At 57.7% G+C, this 25,434-nt stretch overlaps 1 protein-coding gene across 4 annotated transcripts in view; it reads right to left on the bottom strand.

Moving 5' to 3' along the window:
* The window catches only part of PPL (periplakin), a 41,205-nt gene that overhangs the window by 7,828 nt on the left and 7,943 nt on the right, over nt 1-25,434 (bottom strand). For 3 of the 4 annotated variants that reach the window (XM_073214525.1, XM_073214527.1, XM_073214526.1), the window contains exons 2-17: nt 13,704-13,803; nt 9,692-9,846; nt 8,883-9,003; nt 8,290-8,415; nt 8,162-8,203; nt 6,894-7,055; nt 6,701-6,808; nt 5,708-5,803; nt 4,393-4,515; nt 4,146-4,292; nt 3,621-3,772; nt 2,672-2,769; nt 2,340-2,497; nt 1,323-1,501; nt 1,098-1,236; nt 335-528 (exon numbers count right to left, since the gene is read on the bottom strand). In XM_073214525.1, the coding sequence (XP_073070626.1) occupies nt 335-528; nt 1,098-1,236; nt 1,323-1,501; nt 2,340-2,497; nt 2,672-2,769; nt 3,621-3,772; nt 4,146-4,292; nt 4,393-4,515; nt 5,708-5,803; nt 6,701-6,808; nt 6,894-7,055; nt 8,162-8,203; nt 8,290-8,415; nt 8,883-9,003; nt 9,692-9,846; nt 13,704-13,803 (2,100 nt within the window). Of the gene's footprint in view, nt 1-334; nt 529-1,097; nt 1,237-1,322; nt 1,502-2,339; nt 2,498-2,671; nt 2,770-3,620; nt 3,773-4,145; nt 4,293-4,392; nt 4,516-5,707; nt 5,804-6,700; nt 6,809-6,893; nt 7,056-8,161; nt 8,204-8,289; nt 8,416-8,882; nt 9,004-9,691; nt 9,847-13,703; nt 13,804-15,941; nt 16,134-25,434 lie in introns of those variants that run through there. The other variant, XM_073214529.1, reaches the window with a different exon arrangement.

Genomic DNA, 25,434 nt, shown 5'->3' with positions numbered 1-25,434 from the left:
TTCCGCACAAGCCTTCCAAAGAGTGAAGAGGAGGGGAGGGACTACTTAACGACCCAGAGGCTGGCAGGACACGCGACGGGAAAACAGCTGGGCAGAGTACCCAGGGTGGCGTCTCCCGAGCGCCGCCTACCTGCCCAGCCGGGCACAGCGATTCTGGACGGGTCCCCGGAGGCTAGCGGGGCTTACCTGGGGTGGGAAGGGCTGGGCATGATGGTCGCCTTGACTTGTTCATGTATTATTGCTTTTCTCAGAAGAGTTATTCAGAAAGCAGCCTCTAGCGGCCTGAGCAGACTAGCCAAGCCCAGGCCGCGACCGCCCACAGACGGCCCCTCACCTGAGCTCAACCTGCTGGCAGAGGTTGTCGAAGCGCTGGCGCAGCTTGTGCGCCTCGGCCTCTTGGCGCTCCAGGTCGGGGCAGTGCTCCTGGAAACGGCTGGCCAGCAAGCTGGAGCACTGCCTGGCTGCCTGCAGGTTCTGCTCCACCTCAGCCAGGAGGGACTTCTGGGCCTGCAGCTCGGAGACCAGGGCCTGCCGGGGTGGAGGGGCCGAGGGAAGGCGCTGCGGCCAGAACTTCCAGGGGCCAGGCAGCACCACCCAGCGCCCAGGGCCTCCTGCTTCGGGAGCTGGTGGCCCAGGGAACACGTGCCCTGTGACACCATGCCCAGCACTGGAGGGGCTGGCAGCTGCCCAGCCTGAAGGCCCCAGGAAGGCTCCACTGTCCGAGCCAACTTCCTCAGCTCCGAGGTGGGGACTCAACAAGGGCAGTCAGTGAGCTGGTGTATGAGAAAGGGGCCTCCGCAGGGGCACAGACTGCCTACGACGGCCACACAGGCGTGTGAAGACAGCAGATGCTGGCGCCGACCTGCCCTGAGCACACAGAACCAGGGGGCTACGCAGAGAGTTTACTGGAGAATACACACACACCATGAGCAGCTGGGATCTGTGCCATGGGCCTCTGTTTGCAACTTACAGTTTGGCACAGTGCAGGCGTTCCAAACCTGGAGGGTCCCTGCCCTGGTGCCCTCTTCTGTCCAGAGGTGCTGGGGTGGGAGCACCTTTACAGAAGGGCTCCTGAGGCCCAAGGTCCCCAGACTCACCACCAGCTCCTGCCTCCTGCTGTCCAAGGCGGGGCCGGGCTCGGGCACCGTGTCATCCTGGGCTAGCTGGTTCTCGAACACAGCCAGCACCTCCCAGCCCTGCTGCAGGCTCTTCTCCAGGCGGTTGGCGACATCTAACCTGAGGACATGGTCAGGGGTCGAGGTAGGGGGTGCCTGCCTGGCCTCTTGGCACCGCCCCGCTCCCCGCTGCCCGCTGGCACCCACTTCTCCTGGGCCGAGTGCAGCAGCTGTGCCAGGCGCTCGTATCTGCGCTCGGTGTCCTCCGCCCGGGTCCTCAGCAGGGGCGCACTGCCGCTGCCTGGGAGGGCCCGCACGAACGCCTCGCCCTCCGCCACGCTGCGCACCTTCTCAGGCTCAATCCGCAGCAGCTCATTGGTGATGTTCTGTGGGGACCAGAGACCCTCGTGTTGGCCGCACCTGGGTGGCACCCTGCCCCCTGGGGCACGACCATACCTCAGGGGACAGCTGAACCTGCTGGGGACACAACCCTGTGAGGCAGGTACTTGCCCTCCCATTCAGGGTGCGAATCCTACACCTCCAAACAGCGTAGGAAGGGCGGTGCCGGAGCCCCTCTGACTGCCCACTGCTGAGTGTCCTCTGGGCCCCAACTCGGTCCCTACCAGCCCTGATGTAAGGCCGCATCAAGGGCCAGTGCCTTCTCTGTAAACCAGGAAAGGCCATGCTTCCCTCAGAGAGCAGGCACTGAGGACTTGAGAGGCTGGGGGTGAAAGGGGGGTGGTGGACGGCACCCACATGCATCGTCTTGCTCCGTCCTTCTGAGGCCCCCAGAGTGGGGACCAGCTTATTTTGCGGAAGAAACTGAGGCTTGGGCTTAAATAACATGTCTGTGGCCAAGCAACCAGCGAGCAGCTCTGTAACTCGGAAGCCCGTGTGCTGCCGGGCACCGCAGCCTCCCCCGGGCTCAGTGCTGAGCTATTCAGGCCGCAGTCACTGCTGCCCTGGGTGCCGCTGTGAGCCCGCAGGTGACAAGCCGTGCACGGGGAGCTGGGGCCTCACCAGCTCTTCCTCTTGGGGATGTGTCTGGGGTGCTAAGACACAGGCATCTCCTCAATCCTCAACCTACAGCAGCCCCCCGACTGCCACAGATCATGACTAAGGGTACATGTGGCAGGTGGTCCCCATTGAGCACCAGGACCCCCACAGGGATGAGATCTTGAGCAGGGCCCCAAGGGGCCAGCCCGTGTCCCCAGCGGGCAGTACCTTGAGGTCCTTGGCCCGCTCGGCGCTGTCCTGCACCGCGCGGCCCTGCTCCAGTGGCGGCCGCAGGATCCCCGTGATGGCCTTCTCCTGCCGGTCCAGGTCGCTGGCCACCTTGTCCAGGCCAGCGAGCAGCTGCCGCCCCTGCAAGTCGGAAGCATCTGCCAGAGGGAAATGAGAGAAGCATGTGGCAGGGGAGGGTGTGAGGCCCAGGGAAGGGCCAGCCCAGCCGCACACCCCCATGACTGACCCACGTTCCCATCTGCAGCACAGACACTGGGTTCAGCGTTCCCCTCGTGTCCCCCTAGAGCCTCGGGCAGTGGCCCGGCACCCACCTCCGGGGTTCTCTGCTTTCAGCACCTCGTAGCGCTGCTGGAGGGCACCTCTGCTGCCCGCTGCCTTCTGCTGCACGCTCCGGAACCGGCTGTCCAGGCTGTGGGAGCAAAGGTGGGCTGGGGCCAGGGCAGCCCAGTCCCCCTCCAACCAGACGCAGGAGCCCTGGCCTCTGGCTGGGCACACGGCCCAGAGGAGTCACACGGCTCACCACACGCTCTGAGAAGCCAGTACACGCAGTGGATTCGCCGTGATGCTGTCTTCCTCCCTTCCGCTTTCACACGGACCCCCTTCCTTCTCTCTCTCCTTTCCTCTTTTTTCTTCATAGCAAGTCTCACTACCTAAAATTATCCCTGGTCCTGTCTTCCCCACCAAGGTGCTCCCTGAGGGAGCAGTACACAGTAGGTGCTCAATCAATACGTGCTGAATGAATACGTGAAGGCCTTCCTTGAGTCACCAATACATTGAGGCGTTCTGGGGTGCTCTGCGCTGAGCAAGGCCTGGAGACAGTGAACCCCAAGAAGCCCTGCCCGGTGAGATGGATGCACACACAGGGCATCCCGCCAGCAGTACATGCAGTGGGAGAAGGCGCTCGGGAGCCGAGGGGCAGCCCCATCCCTGGGGCCAGGGTGGGGGGTGAGGGGCAGCCAGGGGAGGCTTCCCACAAGAGGGACCCCAGAGCTGAGTCCTAAGTTGAGGGGCCTGAGCCACACAGGCTGCAGGCAGGTGGCCGGGTAGTGGGAGCAGCAGGCGCAAAAGCCGAGACACCTGTGGAGGCCTGTGCCCACCGCCGGACGCTCACATAAGCAGGCTGGCAGGCAACAGCGTCTCTCCCTCCCGTACCTCCAGGGGGTGCGGGGCCTGAGGCTGGGCCAGGAGGCCGGGGCTGTGAACGGGGCCTGAGGGGTGGGGGATAGGGCGCCCGCGCACCCGGCTCCCCTGCCCCAGTACCTGTCAGCCAGAGCCCGGGCCTCGGGGTCGGTGGGGAGGATCGTGAAGCAGACGGCGGGGGCACTCAGCTTGTTCCCCGCACTGTCGGTGAGGTCCCAGCTCTCCCCATTGTTGCTCTGCAGGGTGTAGCTGCAGCCCCGGGAGATCGGGCCCTGGCAGGGGCAAACCAGTTGGGATGCAGGGAGAGGCCTGCCCGTCTGGCTGGGCCCTGTCACCAGCCACGCCTCCCGTCTTGGACCTGGGGAGCTGTCTCTCAGGCCCTCCTGAAGAGGTTGTGCCATAGGCAGTGGAAAGGGGCCCCACGGAGGGGATGTGGTGGGCCTGTGGGCCCAGCACCACCGGCATTCCCCTTTTTGGAGCCCCCACCACAGAGGGCCAGGGCAGCTGGCGGAGGGCGTGGGGCTGGCAGGGACTCCAACAGCAGGTGGGCACTAGCTCCTGACATGTGAGGCCCGCATCCGGCCATGTCACCACCAAGCCTTTTCAGTGCCATGGACAGAGGCAGGTGGGATGGGCCGGCCTCACCTGGTCACCCTCAAAGTCGCAGAGCGCCTCCACAGGGATGGGCTGAAGCGGCGTCTCCCGGCGGTACCTGAGGGGCACCACCCGCTGCCCTCGCTTCTGCAGGGCCCGCACCACGTGCTCATACTTGTCCAGAGCCTCCTCCTGGTCCTGAGCACAGGGGGAGCGCCCGTTGAGGCCACACGGCTCTGCCCTGCGGGCGGGTGGGTGGGCAGCAGCTGCGGGCAGGCCCCAGTGGCCCGTCACTCACACTCAGCCCCTGCAGCAGCAGCTCGATCTGGAATCGGTCCTTGAAGTCAGGGTTGTACTTCTGGTCCAGGTCTGAGTCCACCTTGCACAGCAGCTCCAGAGCATCCTTCATGTCTTTGTGGAACTAGGGGAGACCAGGGAGCCCCGTTATGGATGGGAAAACACAGGACACTCAGGCTAATCCCGGCTGTGGCTTCAAGCCCACCCCTGGGTGGGGCTGGGCCTCCCCGAGCCCTGGGATCTACAGGCCAGGCGGCTTGGGGCACCCCCAGCCCCCCTGGCCCGGCTTCCTCGGGGCCTCGTGGGGAGGAAGCCAGGCCCCTCTGCACCAACCCACATGTTAAGGTTTCATACATACACACCGCCAAACTCTAAGTTCTATCACTTTCTTCTCTTTGTGCCAGGGACACCCTAACTTAATGCTATACTTTCTAATTCTTGACACACGTAAGACAACCCTCTCCGCTTTGTTCTAGACAATTCTCTCATCCATTCTTCAGTGTATCACCTCTGGAGTCATTCATTGTCATCTGTCCCCTGGGCTGCAGCCATGAGCGGACTGTGGGATCCCTGTGAGTGCACAGCCCAGCAGGACTTAGACACCAAACCAGAATTTACTTTACTGAGTTCAAGAGTCCCCGGTCATGATCACCTGCAGCTCTTGTGAGCGCACTCCCGTGGGCACAGCCCGGCGCCCATCAATGGCAGAACGGGCAGACACAATGAGGTCCGGCCACACGGTGGAATATTATTCAGCCATAAAAAGTGCTGCTACAATGAGCATAAACTAGGAAAACACACTCAGTGAGAGAGGCCAGATACCAAAAGGCGCAGAGCATGTGATTCCGTGTGTATGAAATCTAGAACAGCTAATCCACAGAGAAAGGAAGTAGAGGTTACCAGGAGCTGGGGAGCAAGTGTCTGATGGGCCCAGAGGTCCTGTTCAGGGTGGTAAAAAGGCTTTGGAAGGACAGTGCTGGCGGCTACATAATGCTGTGAACGTAGTGAGTGCCACCCATCATTATGGAGAATGACTAATTTCATGTCACATATATTTTACCAAAATGAAAACCCCACACGCTCATTCCGGGCCCCATGCTGACCAGTGGATCAGATTCTCCAGCCCCTGCCTGCAGGGAAGACAGATATGGGTCTGGAGAGCTTAGGGCACACTCGCGCACGCCATCAGAAGCGTGGGCACTGGGAGGCCTGGGAAGGCGGCCCCGCTCGGCGCCTGAGGAATCAGCGCCATGGCCTTGAGTGACAGGCACAGAGGCCCCGAGAGCTCCCAGTAAGGCCCTGGGGCCAGCGGGCACCTGGTGGTAGTCCTCCATGTGCTTCAGGTGGCTCTCCTCGCAGATGAGCAGGCTCAGGTACTCCTTCCAGTCTGCGTGCACAGCCTCCATGTGCGCCTGCGAGGGGGTTGGGGGGTGGGGGGCAGGTCACCGCTGGGCCGGTGCCCGGGATGCTGAGGGAGGAGTGGGGGGCAGGGGCACCTGGTGTCTGCCTCACTGTGGCTCCTACAGAGGCGGCCAGCTCCTGTCCAGGGGTGGGCAGGGGAGACAGGGGATATGTTGAGGAGCCAAGCAGGGCAGCCATGTACTGGGCAAGTGACAAGTAGGGGCTGTGTCTGCCCAAAGCGGTGCTTTTTAAAAATTCTCACAAAGGTTACTGTAGGGGCTGAATGATGGTGCCTCCCTTTCCCAAAGTCGTGTCCACCCAGACTGCAGAATGCGACTTTATTTGGAAACAGGGTCTTTGCACAGGTAATTGCTTAAGGATCTCAAGATGAAATCACCCAGGGCTTAGGGTGGATCCTAAACCCAATGACTGGTGTCCTTGTAAGAGAAGGAGCTGACACACAGTGAGGGAGAAGGTCATGCACAGACAGAGAGGCGATGCAGCCCCAAGCCCGGGCACACCGAGGCTCCTGGTGAACTGCCAGCAGCCAGGAGCGAGGCAGGGAAGGCCTCTCCCCAGGGCCTTCAGAGGGGACAAGCCTGCTGACACCTTCATTTCAAACTTCTGGCCTCCAGGCTTTATGTGAGAGAATCAGTTTCTGTCGCTCAAAGCCACCAAGTGGTCACTTACTATGGCAGCCCTTGGAGACTGAGGGACGCCCGGCTGCGGTAGAGGATCAAGATGAGAGGAGGCAGGATTGGACAGAGCAAGGTAAGACGGCAAAAACGGAAAGACAGAGGACACAGGATGTCCCCACCTCGGGGGACTGCCCAAGTCCTGGGCAGCCCACAGCAGAGGCTGCCCCGAGGCCACCCTGGAGGAAGCATCCCCTCCAGGGGCACACGCACCTCAATGGAGTTCCTCCCGGGGTGCTCGGCGGCCAGCAGCTGGTCACCCTCGCTGTGCAGCTTATTGATTCTCTCCTCTTTGGCCTCCAGGTTCCGGTTGATGAAATTCTGCATTGGGAGGCGTGGAGAGGGCTCAGCACTGGCTGGCAGCCCTGTGCCCCTTCCCGGCCCGCTCCCGGGCCCCAGCACCCACCTCATACTGGCGCCGGCGGCTGGGGTAGTCCAGATTGCGGTCACTCCAGTCGTACTGCATGCGGTCGTGTGCCTGCTGGTCCAGCCAGTACAGCTCGTTGGTGCAGCGCTGCATGTAGTCCTGCAGTGAGCTCAGGTGCCGCTGCCGAGCCTCAGAAGCTGCCTGTGGAGCAGGGACAGAGCTGAGGCCTCCCGGCATACCTCCTGCGGGGCTGGGCACCTGCCAGCCCGGCAACAAGCCCAGCTTGCCCATCCCTGGCTGGCCTCCCACGGACCAGTCACCCAACCCTCCGAGACTTGTGCATTCCTTCAGCAAATGTTTACTGAGCATCTGCTAAGTGCCAGGCATCACTCCAGGCACCGCGGATACAGCCACGGAACACACAGATGAGGCCCTTGTGGAACTGGCATCTCTGTGGGGCCTTAGCTTCCTCATCTGCAAAATGGGCATGACAACACGGGCGATCTCCTAGAGCACAGAGGCTGGCATGCAGCTGGTGCTCAATAAGCATCAACAACTGCCACGAATGTTTTTATCTCTATCAAGATCACCATGTAGAAGGCGGAATGTCAGAAGCAAAGTGCTACCGTTTTATGTATGAGAAGAGGTGGGGCACAGGGGAGGCTGCAGGGGAAGGAAGGAGGGTGTTTGCGTTTTGCTCTGCAAGTAAGAACACATACGTGGGGCCCGCCACGTGCCGGAACTGCCCTAAGGTCTTCGACATTAGTGCAATCCTCACAGCAATCCTCAGAGACCAGGCACTCAAAGTGACTCCAGCTCACAGATGAGGAAAATGAGGCCAAGCAGCTCACCCACGGTCTCCCCACCAAGGGTCCACAGAGGCGGTGCAGCTCTGGAGCCCCCACGTGGCTGTACTCTACCATCTCAGCATTGTCCCGTCCCATGCATTTGAAATGTGTGCAATGGGAGCGCATTTACACATTGCACGTGTAGTTTTAAAAGGAACATTCTTTAAAGGTTTTGAAAAAGGGAAATAAGAATTTCTTCTTAGAAAGCACAAGCATCGTACTCGGCACACACAGGATGCTTAATAAGGAAATAAGCAAACTGCAGGACAGGCCGCATCTGCAGCGTCTATTCGGGTTTTCTGAGAGCTCCGGGCAATCCAGGGCGCCTCTCAGGAAGGGGTTTGGGGACCATCTCCGGCCACTCGGTCTCCTCTGCTTCTGGCATGTTAACCTCACGCTTCCTGTCCCTGCAGCCCCAGCTTCCCACTCCGCCCGTCGTGTTCCCTGGGGGCTGCTCACCAGCAGTTTCTGGTACTTGGCCTGGAGGTCACTGTTCTGCTCCTGAGGACAGAGCCAAGGGCACAGGTCAGGGTGGGGCTGTAGGCGAGCCCCTCCCTCCCGGGGTCCACTCCCCTGCAGGTGCCCACCTTGCCCCAGTCCTTGGCCAGGTGAGGCCCGATGGCCTTGACCTCGTTGTGGAAGATATTGTGCTTCTCCACCTGCTGGTCCACCAGCAGCAGGTCCGTCCCGAAGCTCTGGCTGCTCAGCTTATCCTGGGGGGTGGCGGCCAGAGAGACAGTGGTGATCAGGGGGGCTGGGACTCAGCCCACCCTGTGACCCCGGAGAGACGCAGGGAGCGGCTGTCACCTCCACCATCCCATCTATCCTGTCATCATGTTTAATCTCACTGCAACTTCCAAGGCCCACACGGTCTCCACTCACGTCACAGATGGCTGGGGGAGTCTGCCAGGCTCCCAGACTCCTGCCTTCAGCCTGCCAGGACCCCAACAAGCTGGGGGTTACGGGGTGATCCCAGGAGGGTCCCAGTCTCCACTTCTGCTGTGTGACCTTCAGCTATGTGACACACCTCTCTGAGCCTTACTCTTCTCATCAACAGAAACATCAGGAAAATCGAGAACACGACTCTCCCCGCCTTCCCCCGGCAGGACTGTAGTATCTGTCAGACGGTGGGGTCCTCTGTGCACACACAGCCCCCCCCCAGCTGAAGCCAAGCCCATACCAGCTTTTCCTCCACGAGTGCCGCCCAGTTGACCTGTGGGTCCACCTCCTTCACGGACAGGCTGTAGATCTGCTTGTGTTTCCTGTGGAGGTCGGTCACACGCTCCTTCAGCTGCCGGATGCTGAGTGGGCAGAGCAGCCACCCTGGTCAGCGGGATCATTGGCAGGGGCACTGCCTGCCCCCCGCAGGCCCGCCTCCCCCCCCCAGGACGCTGCTCAGTGCCTGGAAGGGCAGTGTGACTGGGGCCGTGGGCTCCGAGCACTGGCACCCTCCTCCTCCTGTCCATGCTCCCTCCACGTTTCCCGGGGCCTAAGGTGTGCCTGCTGCTCTCCAGGGTCCACCGTCCAGCAGGTGCTACGGGGGTGGTGTGGGCCATGAGAGGGACAGTGCAGGCAGTCAGGGGGCATGCAGGGACCCGTGCCGCTGCCAAGGGTGGGGCGGGGTCAGAGGGGGCCAAGGGACGTGTCTTGGGTGCTGATTCACCCACACCTGAGCTAGGTGAGAGCAGTGGGCACGGGAGGCTGGCCAGGCCTCCAGGAGTGGGAGCTCATGCGCCAAAGCCTGGAGGTCAGACAGCGCAGGGGTCAGGAGCTGTGGCTGCACTACAACCAGCACGGTGGGATCAGCACTCTGAGCCTCAGTTTCCCTGGCTACAAACTGGGCTGTCACGACGATAACAAAAAGCCACTGGGCACGTGCCCGGCATCTAGGTGGCCCTCAGGAAACCCTGACGTGGACTCCTGAGCAGGCTACAGCCCTCCTCCCTGGCCCAGAGGGGCTCCCCAGAGACCCCAACCAGAGGGACCTACTCTTCCGCGATCATGTCCCCCTGGGGATGCCTCATCTGCTTGGCGATGGCTGAGTCTGCCTCCAGCAAATACAGCAGCTTCTCAGAGTCCGACACCTTCTGCAGGGTCACATCCCGGTGCGCGAGCTGCTGGCCCTCCTGCAGCCGGGCCAGGTCCTGCGGGAACCATGAGATAGAGGTGGGGACAGAGGACAGGGACTCAGTGGGCACTGCAGGTAGGCTGGGAGGAGGGGGCAGCTCCCTGGGCCAGCCAGGTCCAGGAGACACCAGAAAGGCCAGTCAACAGATGAACCTCCCAAAGGTGATTTCAAGTTCACACAAGTGGGTGTTTGCCAGGGAAACACATGTCAGGTGGAATGAGGAGAACCGGCTTTAGCTCTGGGAGTCGGTGAGGCCCTTATGAGGCAGTGACACAAGCTAAGAATGAAGGACAGAGAGAAGAGTGTCCTGGGCAGAGGGAACAACCTATGCAAAGGCCCTGAGGCAGGAAAGGGCAAGCTGTGACTGAACCCACAGGGGCTAGAAGGCTGGATGGGAGCAAGAGGGAGGCAGGCAGGGAGGCAGGAAGCAACATGGCCCCACCCATCCTTAAAGGGGAAGCGTGGGGCCTCTGCAGGGGGAGGGTTCAAGACGGGAGGGCAGCCAGCAGGCACAACAGGCACGGGGTGACATCTGAGAGTGTCCCCCACCAGGCGGTACCAGCGCAGATGGTGAGAATGAACGGTGGTGGGTGTTAGGTACAACCACTAAGTCACTGATGAATCCAGGGTCTCTGCTTGTTTAGGGAAGAGCAATGAATGGCGGTCAGGGCAGCAGGTTTCCAACCACCACCCATTAATCCCAGTCAACACTCGTGGAGCTTGGCTGGACACCGCGAGGGGGAGGCGATGCAATGACGAGGCAGTGATGGCTGAGGACAGACCAGGGTTACTTGGGGGCCTGAAGGCGGACATCCCTCCCCTGGCTGGGTCTCAGCGTCCCCATCTCTGCAATGGGAACAAGAAAAATGCCTGCTACAGAAGAGGCATCCCAGAGAACTCTCTCAGCAGTAAAATGATGGAACCTCCCAAGGAAGAGGAGGGGACACAGAGGATCCTGTTTCTGTGAACTGCCCTGAACCAGCTGACCCATCGAGGCAGAAAGCAGATGAGTGTGCTTGCCCAGGGGCTGGGGTGCAACAGGCCTGCACCGTAAATGCGCCCAAGAGATTCTACGAGGGGATGAAGACGTTCTGAAGCTGATCTATGGAAATGGCCATGCCACTCGGCGAAGTCACTAAAAATCACTGTGGTGGACACTTGAAGTGGGAACATTTTATGATACTTAAAATGTGCCTCCATAAAGCGGTTAAAAAAGGAAAAGAAAGGAAGCAACCGCAAAAGGGAAAAGAAGTGAATGGAGGCGATGTAGCGCCTGGTACAGAGTAAAAGACTCGACTTCCCTTCGGAGAGAGGAAAGGTGTCCAGCCCATCTTCCCTGACCAACTCAGCGTGGGCCGAGGGGCTTGGAGGGGAGGCCTGTGGGTCAGAAGGCCAGTGGGGCCGGGAGTGCCGGGTGGGAGCGCAAGGCCTCTCAAAGCCTGGCCCAGAGGAGAGAACACCCGGGGAACCAGTCGGCAGACTGATCAGGACGGGAAGGCCAGCCGAGGAGTGGCCTCTTGGGGACTCTGACCGGGAGGGTCACAGGGACGCCCCGGGAGCTGTTCTCTATCTTGACTTGAATGCGGGTAACTTTGATGGCTGGGCGCAGGGGGGACTCTTAACATTTGGACACTTTCTATGTACCTTAGGTACATCATACTTCAATAAAAAGGTTTTTTAAAGTAGAAACAAATCACAGGCACTGGTGTATCTAAAAAAGCACACACACGCCGACGGGCAGGCGAGACAGCAAGTCCTGCACATGCCCCCGGTCCGGGCTGGGCGGTCAGAATCCGGACGCTCCCTGAGCCAGTCTTTCAGCTTCTATGTGCCTTTAAAGCTTTGGGTAGACACAGAAGGTCCCATGTTATAGGAATCCATTTACATGAAGTGTCCAGAATAAGCAAGTCCGTAGAGACAGAAAGCAGGTAAGGGGTCCCAGCGGGGAGCGCAGGCTGATGGCTGCGGGGCTTCCCTCTGCGGGGATGGACCGAGCCGGAGGGTGGTGGCGAGGACAGCACTGGGAATGCACTGAAGGCCGCAGAATGTTCACTTCAATGTTAACTTGATGTTATGTGAGTCTCACTTCAATTTTTAAAAAATAGGAAAATTCAAGAAAACTGTTGGATAATAAAGTGAATAATATGTCCTTTCTGAAAAAAGGAAGGAAAGAAAAGATTTATCCTCGCCTTCTTCAAAACATGTTTTTTCATGTCTGTTTGTTCATTTGAAGTTAAAAAAAAAAAGTTCAAAATCATCTCCCAAATACATCCTTGTTACTGTGAGTCATCACTCTAAGCAAATAAAACGAGAGGGCAGGACCCTGTTCTCACCCACACGCACACACGCACGGGGCACAGGCAGATACGCCGGCATGGTAAGAGCTGAGAGATCTCTCTGGAGGTGGGATTATACATGATTTTAATTTACTTCATTATACTGGTTCAGAAGTTCTAAAATGTTTGCAACAAGCACATATTACTTGTATTAGGAGGAAAAAAGGACACTCCCCAAAGAGCTGTTATCATTTAGGGAAGAAAACACAGCAGCCATGAGAGAGGGGAGTAAAGACTCCCAAGAGGGGCTGCGTACTAGGGTGGGTCTGATGGAAAAGATATTGGCGGGGCACTGGGGCAGGAAAAGGGGGGTGGAGGGGCAGGCGAGGGCAGGGGGGGAGGCGTAGGGAGGGTCCCTAGCAGGGAGCAGAGTCCCCACTTGCCCCTCCTGCCCCCGCAGTCCGCACGCCCCATTTCTCACTCCAGCCCGGCCGGTAGCCCACCACTGCCCCCCTCAGATCTTGGGGCACCTGTGGGCTGGCCCTGGGTGGTCAGAGGCGGGGGCCGCCACGGCTGGGCCTGGGGACCACCTGGAGCTGCCAGGCCTTGAGTTCCCTTAGCACCTGTCTACCCACAATCCCCCCATCTCCTGGACCCAACTCTGAGTCATCACCTGGGGAAGAAGGCAGATGAAACACAGATTGCCCAGGTAAATTCAAATTTCATAAACACAGATTATATCTCAAATAGTGCATGGGACACACTTATACCAAAAAAAAAACTGTGTTCTGAAATTCAAATTTACCTGGATCGTTGTATCTTTATTTGCTAAATCTGGCAACTCCACCTGCCCAATGATCCTGGGGCCAGTCATGTCCCTGGACTAGTCACCCCGGCCCTCTCTGAACCTCAGTCCGTCCAGCTACAGAATGGGTATAAACTCAACCCCACTGGGCTGGCGGAGGGTTCAGGGAGAAGACGGTCACCCTAGCAGCTCACAGTGCGAGCGCTGCTCCAGTGTCTGCATGGCACAGAACACTCCAGAGCGCCCACCGGCCCAAGGTGAGCATTAGCCCCAGACAGCAGAAGAGGAAACTGGGGCACACGGGCGGCGGGAGGGGTGGTGATTAGCCCAGCTACGGCCTCTGTCCCCTCTGAGAAAGGAGGAGGCTCACATGCATCTGAGTAGAGGCTGTGGTGACCCCACACTGTGTAGTCCCCACAAATCCTTGTGGCAGCCCAGGAGATGGCGTGACTCCTTCCAGAGGGCATCACTCACAGGAGGTAAGGGTACTTATCCAAGGTCACACAGTGACGGCAAAGCGGGGGTCCTAACAGGGGCCTGGTCTCTGAGACCAGGGCTCTCGTCCAGACATGACCCGGGCTGGGGGCTGAACTACAGCCCCCCGGGTCTCTCTTCCGAGTTCCTCCACCCCAGCTCTGCTGACCTTTGGGGCTGGGTCACGTCTCCTGACCTGGCTACACGTCCCCTGCAGGGCAGAATCACCCCCAAGTGAGAAGCCACAGGGTCACGCAAGACCCTGGTCCTGAGTGGGGCTGGAGGCGCAGGGGGCCCTCGGGGCGGGGGGGCACTCACGCTCTGCATCTTGGCCTCCGTGTCCACGATGTTCCTCTCCACCTGGTCAGCATTCTTCTGCAGCTGCTCGATCAGCTCGGACAGCTCCTTGTTAGAGATGCTGTGGGCACAAGGCGGGAGGCCCCAGTGGCACGAGGGCCCAGAGGGCAGGGCCCCGGCGCTGAGCAGGAGCTGCCCAGTGAGCTGCAGAGGGAGCTCGGCTGTCCCCAGGGCAATGTTACTGAAGCCACAGGCGCGAGCCGGCCCCTGCAGGGCACCAGCCCTGCCCCGGCCGCTCGCTCTAAGACTCCTGTTTGCCACGTTGGCAGAGCACCCGCATTCTCTCCCCCCCCTATTTTTTATTAAGATGTAATTCACATACCTTAAAATTTGCCCTTTAGAAAGTGTAGAAATTCAGTGCTTTTTAGCCTATTCACAAGTTATATAGCCATCACCACTATCTAATTCCAGAATGTTTTCATCACCCCAAAAAGAAACCCTGACCCATTAGCCATCACCCCCCCTCTCTTCCCAGCGCCTTCCCGTCTCCTTGGCTTTGTCTACTGGGGACACTTCCTGTAAGGAGGATCACACAGAAGGTGGCCTGTTGTGTCTGACGTCTTTCTCTTAACATAGTATTTTCAATGTTGTATTTGAAATTCAGTATTTCAGTTCAGGTTGTAGCATGAGTCAGGCTGTCCCTTTTAATGGCCAAGTAATATTCCTTTGTGCAGATGGACCACCTTGTGCTTATCTGCTGATGGACATTTGGGCTGTTTCCACCTCTTGGCCATTATGAATCATGCTACTATGAAGGTTTAGACACAACTTTTTGTGTAAGCACCCTTATTGTTAAATACCTGATACTTTCCTTTTGACCTATGCATTCTTTATACTGAAATACATTTACTTAAAAAGGGGACTTGAGCAAAGAAGTAAAAAGCTAACCTTTTCAAACAATATGGCTTCTCTCTCACTTACCAACTTTACATCTCCCTGTATGGCCCCGGAAGATGACTGGTTAGCCAGAGACGGGTAAGATTCCTCAAGGGAGGAACAACCTAAGACAGGCACAGTCGCAGGGGGGCCATCAGGTGAGAAATTGGGGATCAACAGAGGTGAGGCTCAGAACCTCACCCCCCCTGCTTTGAGAGAAATCTTCTGCATCGTCTAGCCTGGATTAATACTTAGTCTACAGGCACACACCTGATCACCTGATCATCTACATTTGCCCTCTTACAGCACTAAACTATGTTTTCTACCTTTATCTTGCATCTACCTACCACTTCAGCATTTTATTAAAAATAATAATAATAATAATAATAAAGGGAGAAATGTGGGATCAACATACAAATCAAGTATAAAAATCAAACGAATATTCATATTTGACCTGATTGTTTATAGTTCATAATGTGTGATCAAAACCGAAAGTTTCTGTGATATGACTGCCCTTGCACTGCTCACCATGTAAGAACTTATTCACTACGTAAGAATTCATTCACCATGTAAGAACTTGTTCGTTATGCTTCAGAAGATTGGAGACTGACGAGAATTAGGCTTGAGATGGATTAATGATTGTACATTGAGCATTGACCCCCCTATACTGAATTTTAGTGTTGTTAACAACCATTTGATCAATAAATATGAGAGATGCCCTCTCAAAAAAAAAAAAAGGGGGACTTGAGCTCCCCATTATAAACAGAAAACCAGAAACCCTTGCCATAAATGAAAGTAACTGCCAAAATAAATTCCACGGAAATAAAACGATGGCACTGGGTCCCTGCCAGATTCTTGGTTGCCTGCACACTTCAAGACCAAGCTCTGCCCTCTCCTGCTGAAAAGCAGAGCTTGGTATGTACTGCGGCCGACTGGGGGTTACCAATAAGCTCAGACCCTCTCTCGGATGCTCCCAGGGCATCTCAGACGTGAGATCAGAACGGCCTCCCCACCACTGTCTCTGCGTTTTCTCCAGTCCCAGATGGCCCCCCTCAAAGTCGCTGCACAGCCCCTGGCAGACACTGTCGTGCGGGGTGTGTGTGACTTGGCCACGCGGCTGTGCCTTTGTGTCTCTGCCTCCCTGTTCCATGGAATGATCATACCTCTCCCAGAGGGCGTTAGGGGCAGGGGTGAGGTTATGCAGGCAGAGAGCCAGGCGCCGTCAGCCTCACGGAGGAGTATGATCACAGTCATCAAGGAGCCTCACTGTTCAGTGTCCAGCCCTGCCCTTGTTCTCTTTAAACAAAACGAAGATGCAAATACCAGAGAGGGCCAGTCTCCCAGCCAGCCAGCGATGGTCAGCACTGACACCTGGTCCCCCGACGTGGATCAAAGACCCTGCGTACCAGCTCCACAGTGAAGCCCGGGCAGCCGAGCACCCAGAAGTCTCATTCCACTTGCACTCATTGAGCACCTACTGTGTGTCAGGCCCAGCAGCACACACAGACACAGCTTTACCCTCTCAATGTTCTCTCTCTACACTGGGGGGAAAGCAGAATATACAGAAATAGTTACAAGACTGAGGCAGGCATGGGGGCTGGGGCTGCCCAGCAGAGCCTCCTGACCGGCTGGGTGGGGTGGGGGTGGTCAGCGAGGCTTCCTGGAGGAGGTGATGTCAGCTGGGTTCTGAAGGATGAGGAGTTTGGGGCTCGTGGACAGAAGGCACCAATGATGACAGGCCACACAAGAGGCAGGTCCTGGGCAGGGCTTTTGACCCTGAAGCACAGGGGCCACCAGCTCTTCAGAGCAGAACCCCCCAAATCAAGGCTGGGCCCCCTCCTGTGGGTCAGAGTCCCAGGCACTCACACAGCCCCTCTGAATCCAGATCTCCAGAAGCTCTATTACTACTGCTGCTGTTTTTATACGTTCCCCAGGGCGCCCAGACACCCTTGGGGTTTGAGGTCCAATACTGACAGTAGCTCTGGCATGGGCGGAAGCTGGGGGGCAGAAATGGCTGCAGCAAACAAGCTGTGTCTGTCCTCGTCCAAACCTCACCTGAGGGTCTGCTCCGTGCCAAGCCTGGGTGCACAGCAACTGGGGGCAGGGAAGCTCTTGGGGGACAAAACCCAGTCCATACCCTCCATAAAGTCAACCAAGGAGGCAGCCTTTCCCAAAGTGGGGTCCCAGGAACCCCAGTCCTTTAAGTCACCCACAGCATGAAGTCTTTGTCAGTCAAGGTAGTTAGGAAAACCCAACCCCTCCATCAGATCATGAGCCAGTAAAAGGCTCTGAGAAGTCCTGCAGTGGAGAAAGCTGGTATTCAGTGGAGTGGCCAGGAAGGCTCAGAAGGGGGGACTGTGGATGGGGGACCTGGGTAAGGAGGGGTAAGGTCTGGCCTGCCAGGTCATGGGCAGACCCTCAGCACCCCCACTCCCTGGCTGGGCAGACCACATGGGGAATGTGAGCACGTTCAGGCTCCACAGTCCCACCCCAGCCGGCCTGCCATGCCCAAACACGGCACGTTGCATCCCAAATATTTAGCCCCCAGCAGTTTGGGCCCATTGGGAATCTTCAGCGTGTGTCAGGTGGAAGCCTTTGTCACCCCTGGGCCCGGCACCCCCTCAGAGCACAGGGCCAGCTCCCAAGCCAGCCCCATCATTGGCTGGGGCAGGTGTGAGGCAAGCACCTCTGGGCCCCACCCAGGCCAGCCCATGATTCCACCTGAAGCCCAACATCGGAAGGGGACGCCAGGTGGGAGGCAGCCAGCCAGGGGACCTGGGGGGCGGAGGACTCAGCGGCAGGAGCTTGCTGTCAGACAGGCATGAGCTCCAAGGCCTGCTGGGCCACTGGCTGCTCGGGTGACCTCAGGCAAGCCCCTCACCCTCGGGGTGACTCAGGTGCCTCATCTGCTGCCTGGGAATGACCACAGAGGCGTCATGGTAATTTGACATTGCATGTGCTCCAGTGGACATCAGACACGTACGTCCGTGGGTACCACCTCAATTGCATGCGCACCCTAAGTCCCAGGGAAGGTCTGTAAGTCCCATTACGGATGAGGAGACTGAGGCTCAGAGATGTCAAGGTGCTTGCCTAGGATCACAGGACTCGTGAATGGGCAGCCAGGATACTCTCCTCAAGCAGTCTTGCTCCAGAGGCCACATGATGGAACTCTGGCCTAACAGCCACTTCTAGGGGTGCTGGGGAAATCACATGAGCCAGTACAGCAACGACCCCCATCGCCACAACGGTGTGAGCTCATATTTAGTGTCTACACATTGGGCCCACCACTCACTTCCTACCAAATCCAACCCCGTAACATAGGTATCAGACCCGTGGGTAATCATATTACTATTGCCACTTTCCAGATCTGAAAACTGAGGACCAGAGAGGTTCAGTAACTTTCCCAAAGTCACATAGTAATTCACTGTCAGAGCCAGAATTCCAACCCAGGCAGGCCCCAGAACCCAAGTTAACAACCCTATGTGACCATCCTATGGGGCTCCCAGCACATCATAGGCACTGAGAAGATTAAATTAAAATGCCAAATGCCCCAGACCATGGTGGGGTACCACTTCTCACCCACTAGAATGGCAAGAATCAAAAAGCGTGATTCCATTTTCCTAAGGTGGTTCCTGGGGCTGGGGGCAGAGTGGGGAGTGCCTGCCATAGGCTTCTTTTTGGGGTGATAAAGATGTTCTAAAGTTGGCCATGCTAAGGCTGTACTAAAAGTACTAAAAACCATTGAATTGCACACTTTAAATAATAGAGTGAATGGTATGATACACGAGTTATATCTTAATAAAGCTATTACCAGAAAAATGGCAAGCGTCCAAATTATAAGTGACAGGGGCCCGTTTCTCCTTCCCTCACCGCCTCCTGTGTGTCCCCCTTTTATCCCGTTGTCCTTGGAGGCTGGGCTAGCCCCAGGATGTGCCCAGCTGCCTGAAGATGCTAGGTAATGCTCAGAGGCTTGACCATGTGCCCGGCTGGAGCTAAGAAGTCGCACAGAGATTAGCTCATTCAATCCTGCCACCCCTGGAAGTAGCACTGTTCCCCCATTTTACAGATGGGGAAACAGGCACAGAGTGACTAGATAACTTGGCCGCAGTCTCATTGCCACAAAGCAGGGCAGAGCTGGGATTCCAATCCAGGCTTCTGAAGTACAGTCCAAGCACTTTGCCTTTTGGGGTCAGGGTCCCAACCAAGAGGCCCCAAAGGGCCCTGCATTCCTCCTGCCTGTCCAGGCAGCCAAGGGAGCTGGCGGTGTCCCCGTGAGTGCCGCAGAGCTCCGTGCCAGAGTGCAGGAGTGTGGGCAGGGAGGAAGAGCGCCAGGGAGGGGGCACAGATCTTGGGGGGCCGCTCCAGCTTTTCATCTCACTGATAAGCCACACTGGGGCAGCCAGACGAGGTACCTGTGGGCCATCATCCCGGCTGCTGGAGGTCAACACACAGCCCTTCCCCACCACCCTCATCTCTCCTGTCCTACCCACAGAGACAGCAGTCAGCCAGCTGAGCCAGGAAGTGGGGGCAGACCCGAGTGACATGCCGAGAGGAGGACGCGCCCGGCCCTCCCTGTGCTCAGTCAAAGGGTCACACAGACACAGGGAGGGCAGAGGCTGTCGGCACTGGAAGGCGCCTCAGAAGTCATCCAGCCCCACCTGCTCATTACACAGATGAGCCAACTGTGAAGGCACCTGCCCAAGGTCCCCTGGGGGGCCGCTGGTGTCTGGAGCCAGACAGGTTCAAATCCTGACGGCACCAGCCATAGGTATAACCTTAGAGGAGCTACTTTGTGTTTATGAGCCTCAGTTTCATCATCTATAAAATGGGAGTAGTACATCCTGCCTAGTTATATGAGGTGGGCGGAGGGTGGGGATGCTCACGGTCACCTCTGGATGTACCTGAATCGAATTTCAAAGACCAGTTTGGGGTTCCAGGACTGAGCCGGGGTTCAGAACAGCCTTTGGGGGCCCAAATGCAGATTTGAGACCATTTAAGCTCACAAGTGAAGTACCACTAGTTTCACCAGAGTCCAAAACAGTGCCTGGCTCATAGGAACGCCCCGCAGATATTCGTTCAGTGAAGGAACGAGAATCCCCTAGCACGCTGCAGGGCCTCCAACGCGGTGGCCACAGCCGTTCATTCATGCGGCGGGTCCCCACGGCAGCTGCCGTCCCCGGCCCAGAGCCCTCACACCACGCCCTGAAAGACACATGGGCCTCGTCCCATGGACCCCCCTTTCTCTCCTGGGGACCTCTGCTTGCCAGTATTGCTTGGTCCTGTAATCTGGGCTCCTTCTGAAGAACAGGAACTTTGCAGTGGACGGGACAGTAAGGCCCACACCACCAGGGAGAAGGCACATCAACTCTGTGGGACTCCTGACACCAGAGCACTTTCTCGGGAGCCTTCCCAGTCAGGCAGATCCTCCATCCGGCTCAGAGCTGGCAGATAAAGCCAAACGGAGGGTGGTCAGCAACACACCTGACCAACCTCTTCAAAAGGGTCAAGGTCGCCAAAGACGGCCTGGAGGAGACGCAGCAGTCCTGACGACCAAATGGCACATGGGGTCTTGAAGCAGAAAAAGGACATTTGGGGAAAACCAGGGAATTAGAAAAATGTTTATCATTCTTTTTTTTTTTTTTTAAGTTTCTTTCTGGATTCCCAGCAAACCCCTAGAGGGGCAGATGCTCCTGGGTGATGGGAAATGGACTCCAGGATGCCCACCTGTGTGGACAGGCAGAGAGAGCAGGTGGGGTGTCGCGGCCTGGGACGCCCTGGTAAAAGCTCATGAGGACGCAGGCTGCAGTGTCCCAGGGAAGGACCTCCTCAGCCCAGCCCGTGGTCAGCAGCTGCTGGGAGGGTTTCGGCCATCAGGGGGGGGTCACACCTGTCAGCCTGGGGCTGGGTCCCAGAGGGTCAAGCCCTTGTTTTCTTCTCCGGAGCTAAGGAAGCTGGAGGCTGGCAGGGATCCAGGCAGGCCAGGGTCATGGCCAAGGTGTGGCAAGGAGCCCAACTTACTTGGCCTGATCTGTGTATGAGACTTCTGGTGCAAGAAGAGAAAAATGGGGTGCAGGCTGGCCGGGAGGTGCCCTGAGGTTTCCTCAGATCCCCTGGGCTGGGTCTGGGGACACATTCAGGGACAAACGAGGACTTTCTGGGCTTGAGCCCAGAGGCGCCAGCCTGGAACAGGCGCCTCTTTGTGACCCAGGGCATATACCCGGAGCACTGGGGCTGCAGAGAAAGGGCCTGGGGGCCTCCGGTGGCCTCAGGTACCCCTGCTCTGGCTGCAGGAGTTGGAAACTCAGTAACCACAGCCCGACCTGCTTTCCACTCAGAGTGGAGGAGGTCAGCTGCCAAGTGGGGAGCTGTGACGGGAACGAGCTGGGGGAACCCGGGCATGGGCAGGACAGCCCATGCTCAGGTCAGGTCAGCAGGGGTGCTGAAGGGTGGCACCTGGGTGACCTAGATGCTAGGGATGCAAAAAAAGAGAACAAATTCAACTCAGGGGACCCCCCACCCTCCATCCTGCTAGTCACCTCTTCTTATTTTAATTTTGTGAGGGTGCCCCTTGCCCTTTTCTGCAGCTCAGGGGGCAGTACGGCCCACTAGTTAGACCCCCAGAGTGATGGCAGGCAGCCTGGACTGGAACCGTGGCTCAGTCCCATGAAGCTGTGAATCCCTCAGTCTCTCTGGGCCTCAGTTCCCCACCTGCCAGTGGGGGTCATCTCCGTAGGCAGACCACGGGGCTGGGCAGAGAGGAGAGAGCCGATGTAAAACATTGCCTCAGGTGGTGAGCCCAGGCTCTCTGCTCCCACCTGGGTCCCTGCCCAGGGATTTGGTCTCCTTTCAAGGAGTTGATAAAAGCCAGCGGTTGAGGCCTGACCTAAGAACCCGCTGGCACCAGGCCACCCATGTCATTCACGCTGAGCCTCGAGCAAGCACAGACACACTCTAGTTCCGCCTTACGATGTCACCTCGCCCAGGTGCCGGGGAATTCACACATGACCTCAATATTCGGAAATGTCTCCTCCAATCCCTGCAGGGGAGCTGATGCACATATGTGGGTAACAAGGGCAACGAGGCTGCCAGGAGGACATGACCCCAGGCCTGGTCCTGGGTCTGGGCTGAGGACTGGGCCGGGGGATTTAGGGATTGCAGGGGTCCAGGGCTGTTTGCACCACGGGGTTTCTGCTGCTCTGAGAACCCGCCCCGTCTGCAGGAGGGAAACCGCAGAAGGGGAGGGTGGGGAGGACCTGCCTACCCGGTTGTTCAAGCAGGGCCCTGAGAAGCACCCCAGGTCCTGGCCTCTCCCTGCCCGGTTCCTCTTGGGAACAGATCTCCACCTGATCAGGCTGCCGCCTCGCCTGGACCAATGCAACAGTCCCCCCAGCCGGCTCCTGCACATTTGTCACATCTTCCAGAGATGCAACCAGACCTCACCAGCCGGCCGCAAACTGGAGCGCAAAATAGAGCTCATATTCCTGGCCACGGCCCACAGGGCCCCAGCCCTCACCCTGTGCCTGGCCGCCCCGTCCAAGCGGCCAGCACTCTTCCCTGCCTCAGAGCCTGTGTGCCGGCCTCGCCCTCCGAGGCCTCTGAGTGGGGGCCACCCTGGCCGAGACGCGGTCTCCCCTTTCCCGCCCGCATGCCCAGCTGTCCCACTCCGTCTCCCCACCTCCTGACCGGGCTCAGCAGACCCCCCGAGGGACCGCATCCCGGCCTCCTGACCCCCACAGGAGGCCCAGGGCACCATGAATGGCCAACCCCCCCGCCACCATGGGAGCCACCCTGCCTCAAGCCCTCCCTGCCCAAGTCACAGTGCGCCAACGGGTGCCTTCTCCTCTCTAGCCTGTCTGCAGGGAGGAAACCGAGTCAGCCTGGCACGGGGAAGAATGTAGCCCGTGCTGTTGCGCCAGCCCTGGTGCCTCTCTGGGTCTATTTTCTTGACTGCGAAATGGGGATAAGAATCGATCCCGCCCAGAGGCCTGAGACAATCCAAGGTGATCTTTGTGAAGCACCCGGACGCTGCGGTCACACTGCGGAGGCTCAGGGCTGCGGGGTCCTTTGTTTCATCCACTGCCATGTCCTCACACCCAGCCACTGTCATGGGACCTGCTGCCCGTGTCTGGTGTAACCACATGTGCTATTCCACCTGCCTGGCCCTAATTTCCTGGTCCAGACAATAGGGTGACCGGGTCTCTCGCACAGTAGCAAACACAAAGACACACTTGATGGGTAGGAAGCACCCCAAAGGGGAGGACTGGGTACTTAGTGGCTCTGTGTGCAAAGCCACTTCTGTCCCCTACAAATCAACTGCGAGCCACATTTGTAGTTTAAATTTCTTTAGCAGCCACATGACAAAAAGTCAAAAGAAACAGGTAAACTTAATTTTCCTATGGCATTTTACTTAACCTAACATACCTAAAATATCTTTTTGACAGGTAGTCAAGAGGACATTATGAAAGCGACATTTTTCACGTTAAGTCTTCAAAGCCTGGCATGCCGGTTCTACTGCCAGCACATGTGTGCGTTCTAAGCACCCCTCGTGTGGCGGACGCTTACCGAAAGGACAGCCCAGTTCTGGTGAACCTGTGGTCTCTGGACCACGTTGCTGGGAGCCCACGGTGGCTACAGCGCGTCAGGTCTGCCATGATAAAGCTGACAGAAGCTCGGGGCATCTGCTGGCCCCGTGCAGAGCCTGGCACCGAGGCAGGCCTCCTAATGGCCGTTCCTTGGCTCCCTGCCACTCTCCCATGGGACCCACATGGGCTGGCCAGACACCGGGCCCAAGGTCAGGGCTTGTCTATGGGTCCCTGACTGCCTGACGGCCCACAGGCCACGGGGGAACACCCACGGGCACTTGGCTTGCTCCCTGGCCACCCCTCCCTGCAGGCTACCTCGTTCCTGACCTGCCACTCTGGGGAACAGATCACGCCCCAGAGACCACGGACAGGCTACAAGCCCACCATCAGCCCCTTTCCCAGGTCCCTTCCTGTTCCCTGCTGGTCACAGCCAATGTGCTCTGTCTGTGTGTGGAGACGGGAAGCGGCAGGCATGGGGCGCATCTGGGGGGGACAGCCCTTCCTCCCTGGCCAGCGCCCCCTTGTCTTCCAGGCCCGAGTCAACCCCAACGCTCTGGCCCTTGATCGCGGCTACGGTTGTTCCCTTTCGGGGTTAATTCTGTCTCAGTGGGTGTGCATGAAGGAGAAGGGGAGGCTTCAGCCTCGGAATGCCTGGAACGCGCAGGAGTGCACACCTTTCCGGGGAGCAGGCGGAAGGGGCCTGGCCTGGCCTCCTGCGGCCACGGTCTTCCTCTTCTGGGTCCTGCCGGCCTCCGGGACTGGAGCTCGAGCAGCTCCTGGGGACCCCCGGACCTGGGGGGAGCCTCACCTCTTGGTGTTGGGTGGCCCCCAGCCTCCACCTCTTTAAACACTGACTGGCTGAGCAGGTCTGTTTGTCCCTCCCAGACAGCTGTCCCGTCCTCGACACAAAGGCACACACAATACGAGCTCAGGAAACGACTTCATAGGAACTACTAAACATTAAGAGCACCCACGAGGTGTCCGTCTCCCACGCAGCCCTTCCGTGTGCTCACATCTTCTAGCCCCAGGAGAAAGGCACATTCACAGCCATTGGGGCACTCTGCTTAGTCTATGAGTCTATAAACTTTTGGACAATAAGGATTTACTCACTTCTGGGGAGGCCCTTTGGTAGCCCTTAATTTCAGGCCTTGGACAGGCTTGGGGCCTGTCAAATAGATATCAAATTGAGAAGTCTGATAGCATGTCAACAGTTCCTCTCTCCCCATTGTCCAAATGAAGATAACTGAGGATCAGAGGGGTTAAGAAACCTGCCTAACGTCACACAGCTGGGAAGTGGGAGGGGGGGGTGCCAGGATTTGAACAGGCTCCAGAGCCACCTCCTCACAACAAGAGGGGCCACCAATACCAAGCCACAAAGTGACATCGGGAAAACGGGAGGAAGCGCAAGGTGCTCACCACCCAGGGGAGACAGAGAGATTGATACCCTGTTGACATCTTTAAACAAACCCATCTACCATTGACCCCAGAGGTTGGGTAACAGTCAGGGGTGGCAACTGAGGGCTGAGTCATTCTCCTAAGATGCTACTATGTGGGAGCCCAGCCCAGAAGGGGAGCACACCTTTAGGGGCACGGAGGGAACACCTTCTGTGGGCCACACCCCACCCCGTGCCTGACCCACGCTCCTGCTTTGATTCTCGTAACAACCTGTGAGGTCAGTACTGTTACTGCTCCCAGCGCTTATGAGCACACTGAGCCTGGGGGCGGGGGAACCTGCCTGGGGCCGTAGGGTTAGTAAGCATCTGCGCAGGTGACTGCTGTACCCCAGCTGGTCTTTAGATTGTCAATCATTGCGGAATAAATCTTCACCCCCAGCCCCAGCTCCTTGTCATCTCACCAGCTCTCTTACAGGCCCCAGGGACAGGCCCTTCTTTATTACCCCAGAGACAGTCATTGTCCATGCTATATAAAACATCTACTCAATTTAACACCTATTTATTGAATCTCAAACAGACATGAGGCTGGAATTAAGGGCTACAGAAAGGTCCCCCAACAGATAAGTAAGTCCTTACTGTCCAACGGTTTATAACCTAACAGGCAAGACAAAGAAAAGCACCCTGTTAACTATAATTACAAGGCTGCAGACCGCCTGTGTCAGGGTGTCCATCCACTCTGCCACATCCAGGCCTCATATCCTGACTTAACTGTGAAAATACAGCTCAGTCCAATAAATTGCAGGAAAAGAGCAAAAAGGAAACAAAGAGAACGCATGGTAA

This window comes from Manis javanica, chromosome 10 (genome assembly GCF_040802235.1).
Source record: "Manis javanica isolate MJ-LG chromosome 10, MJ_LKY, whole genome shotgun sequence".
In the NCBI taxonomy this organism is placed as follows: domain Eukaryota; kingdom Metazoa; phylum Chordata; class Mammalia; order Pholidota; family Manidae; genus Manis; species Manis javanica.
The sequence above is the reverse complement of the archived record's forward strand: the minus strand, read 5'-3'. Positions and strand labels throughout refer to the sequence as shown.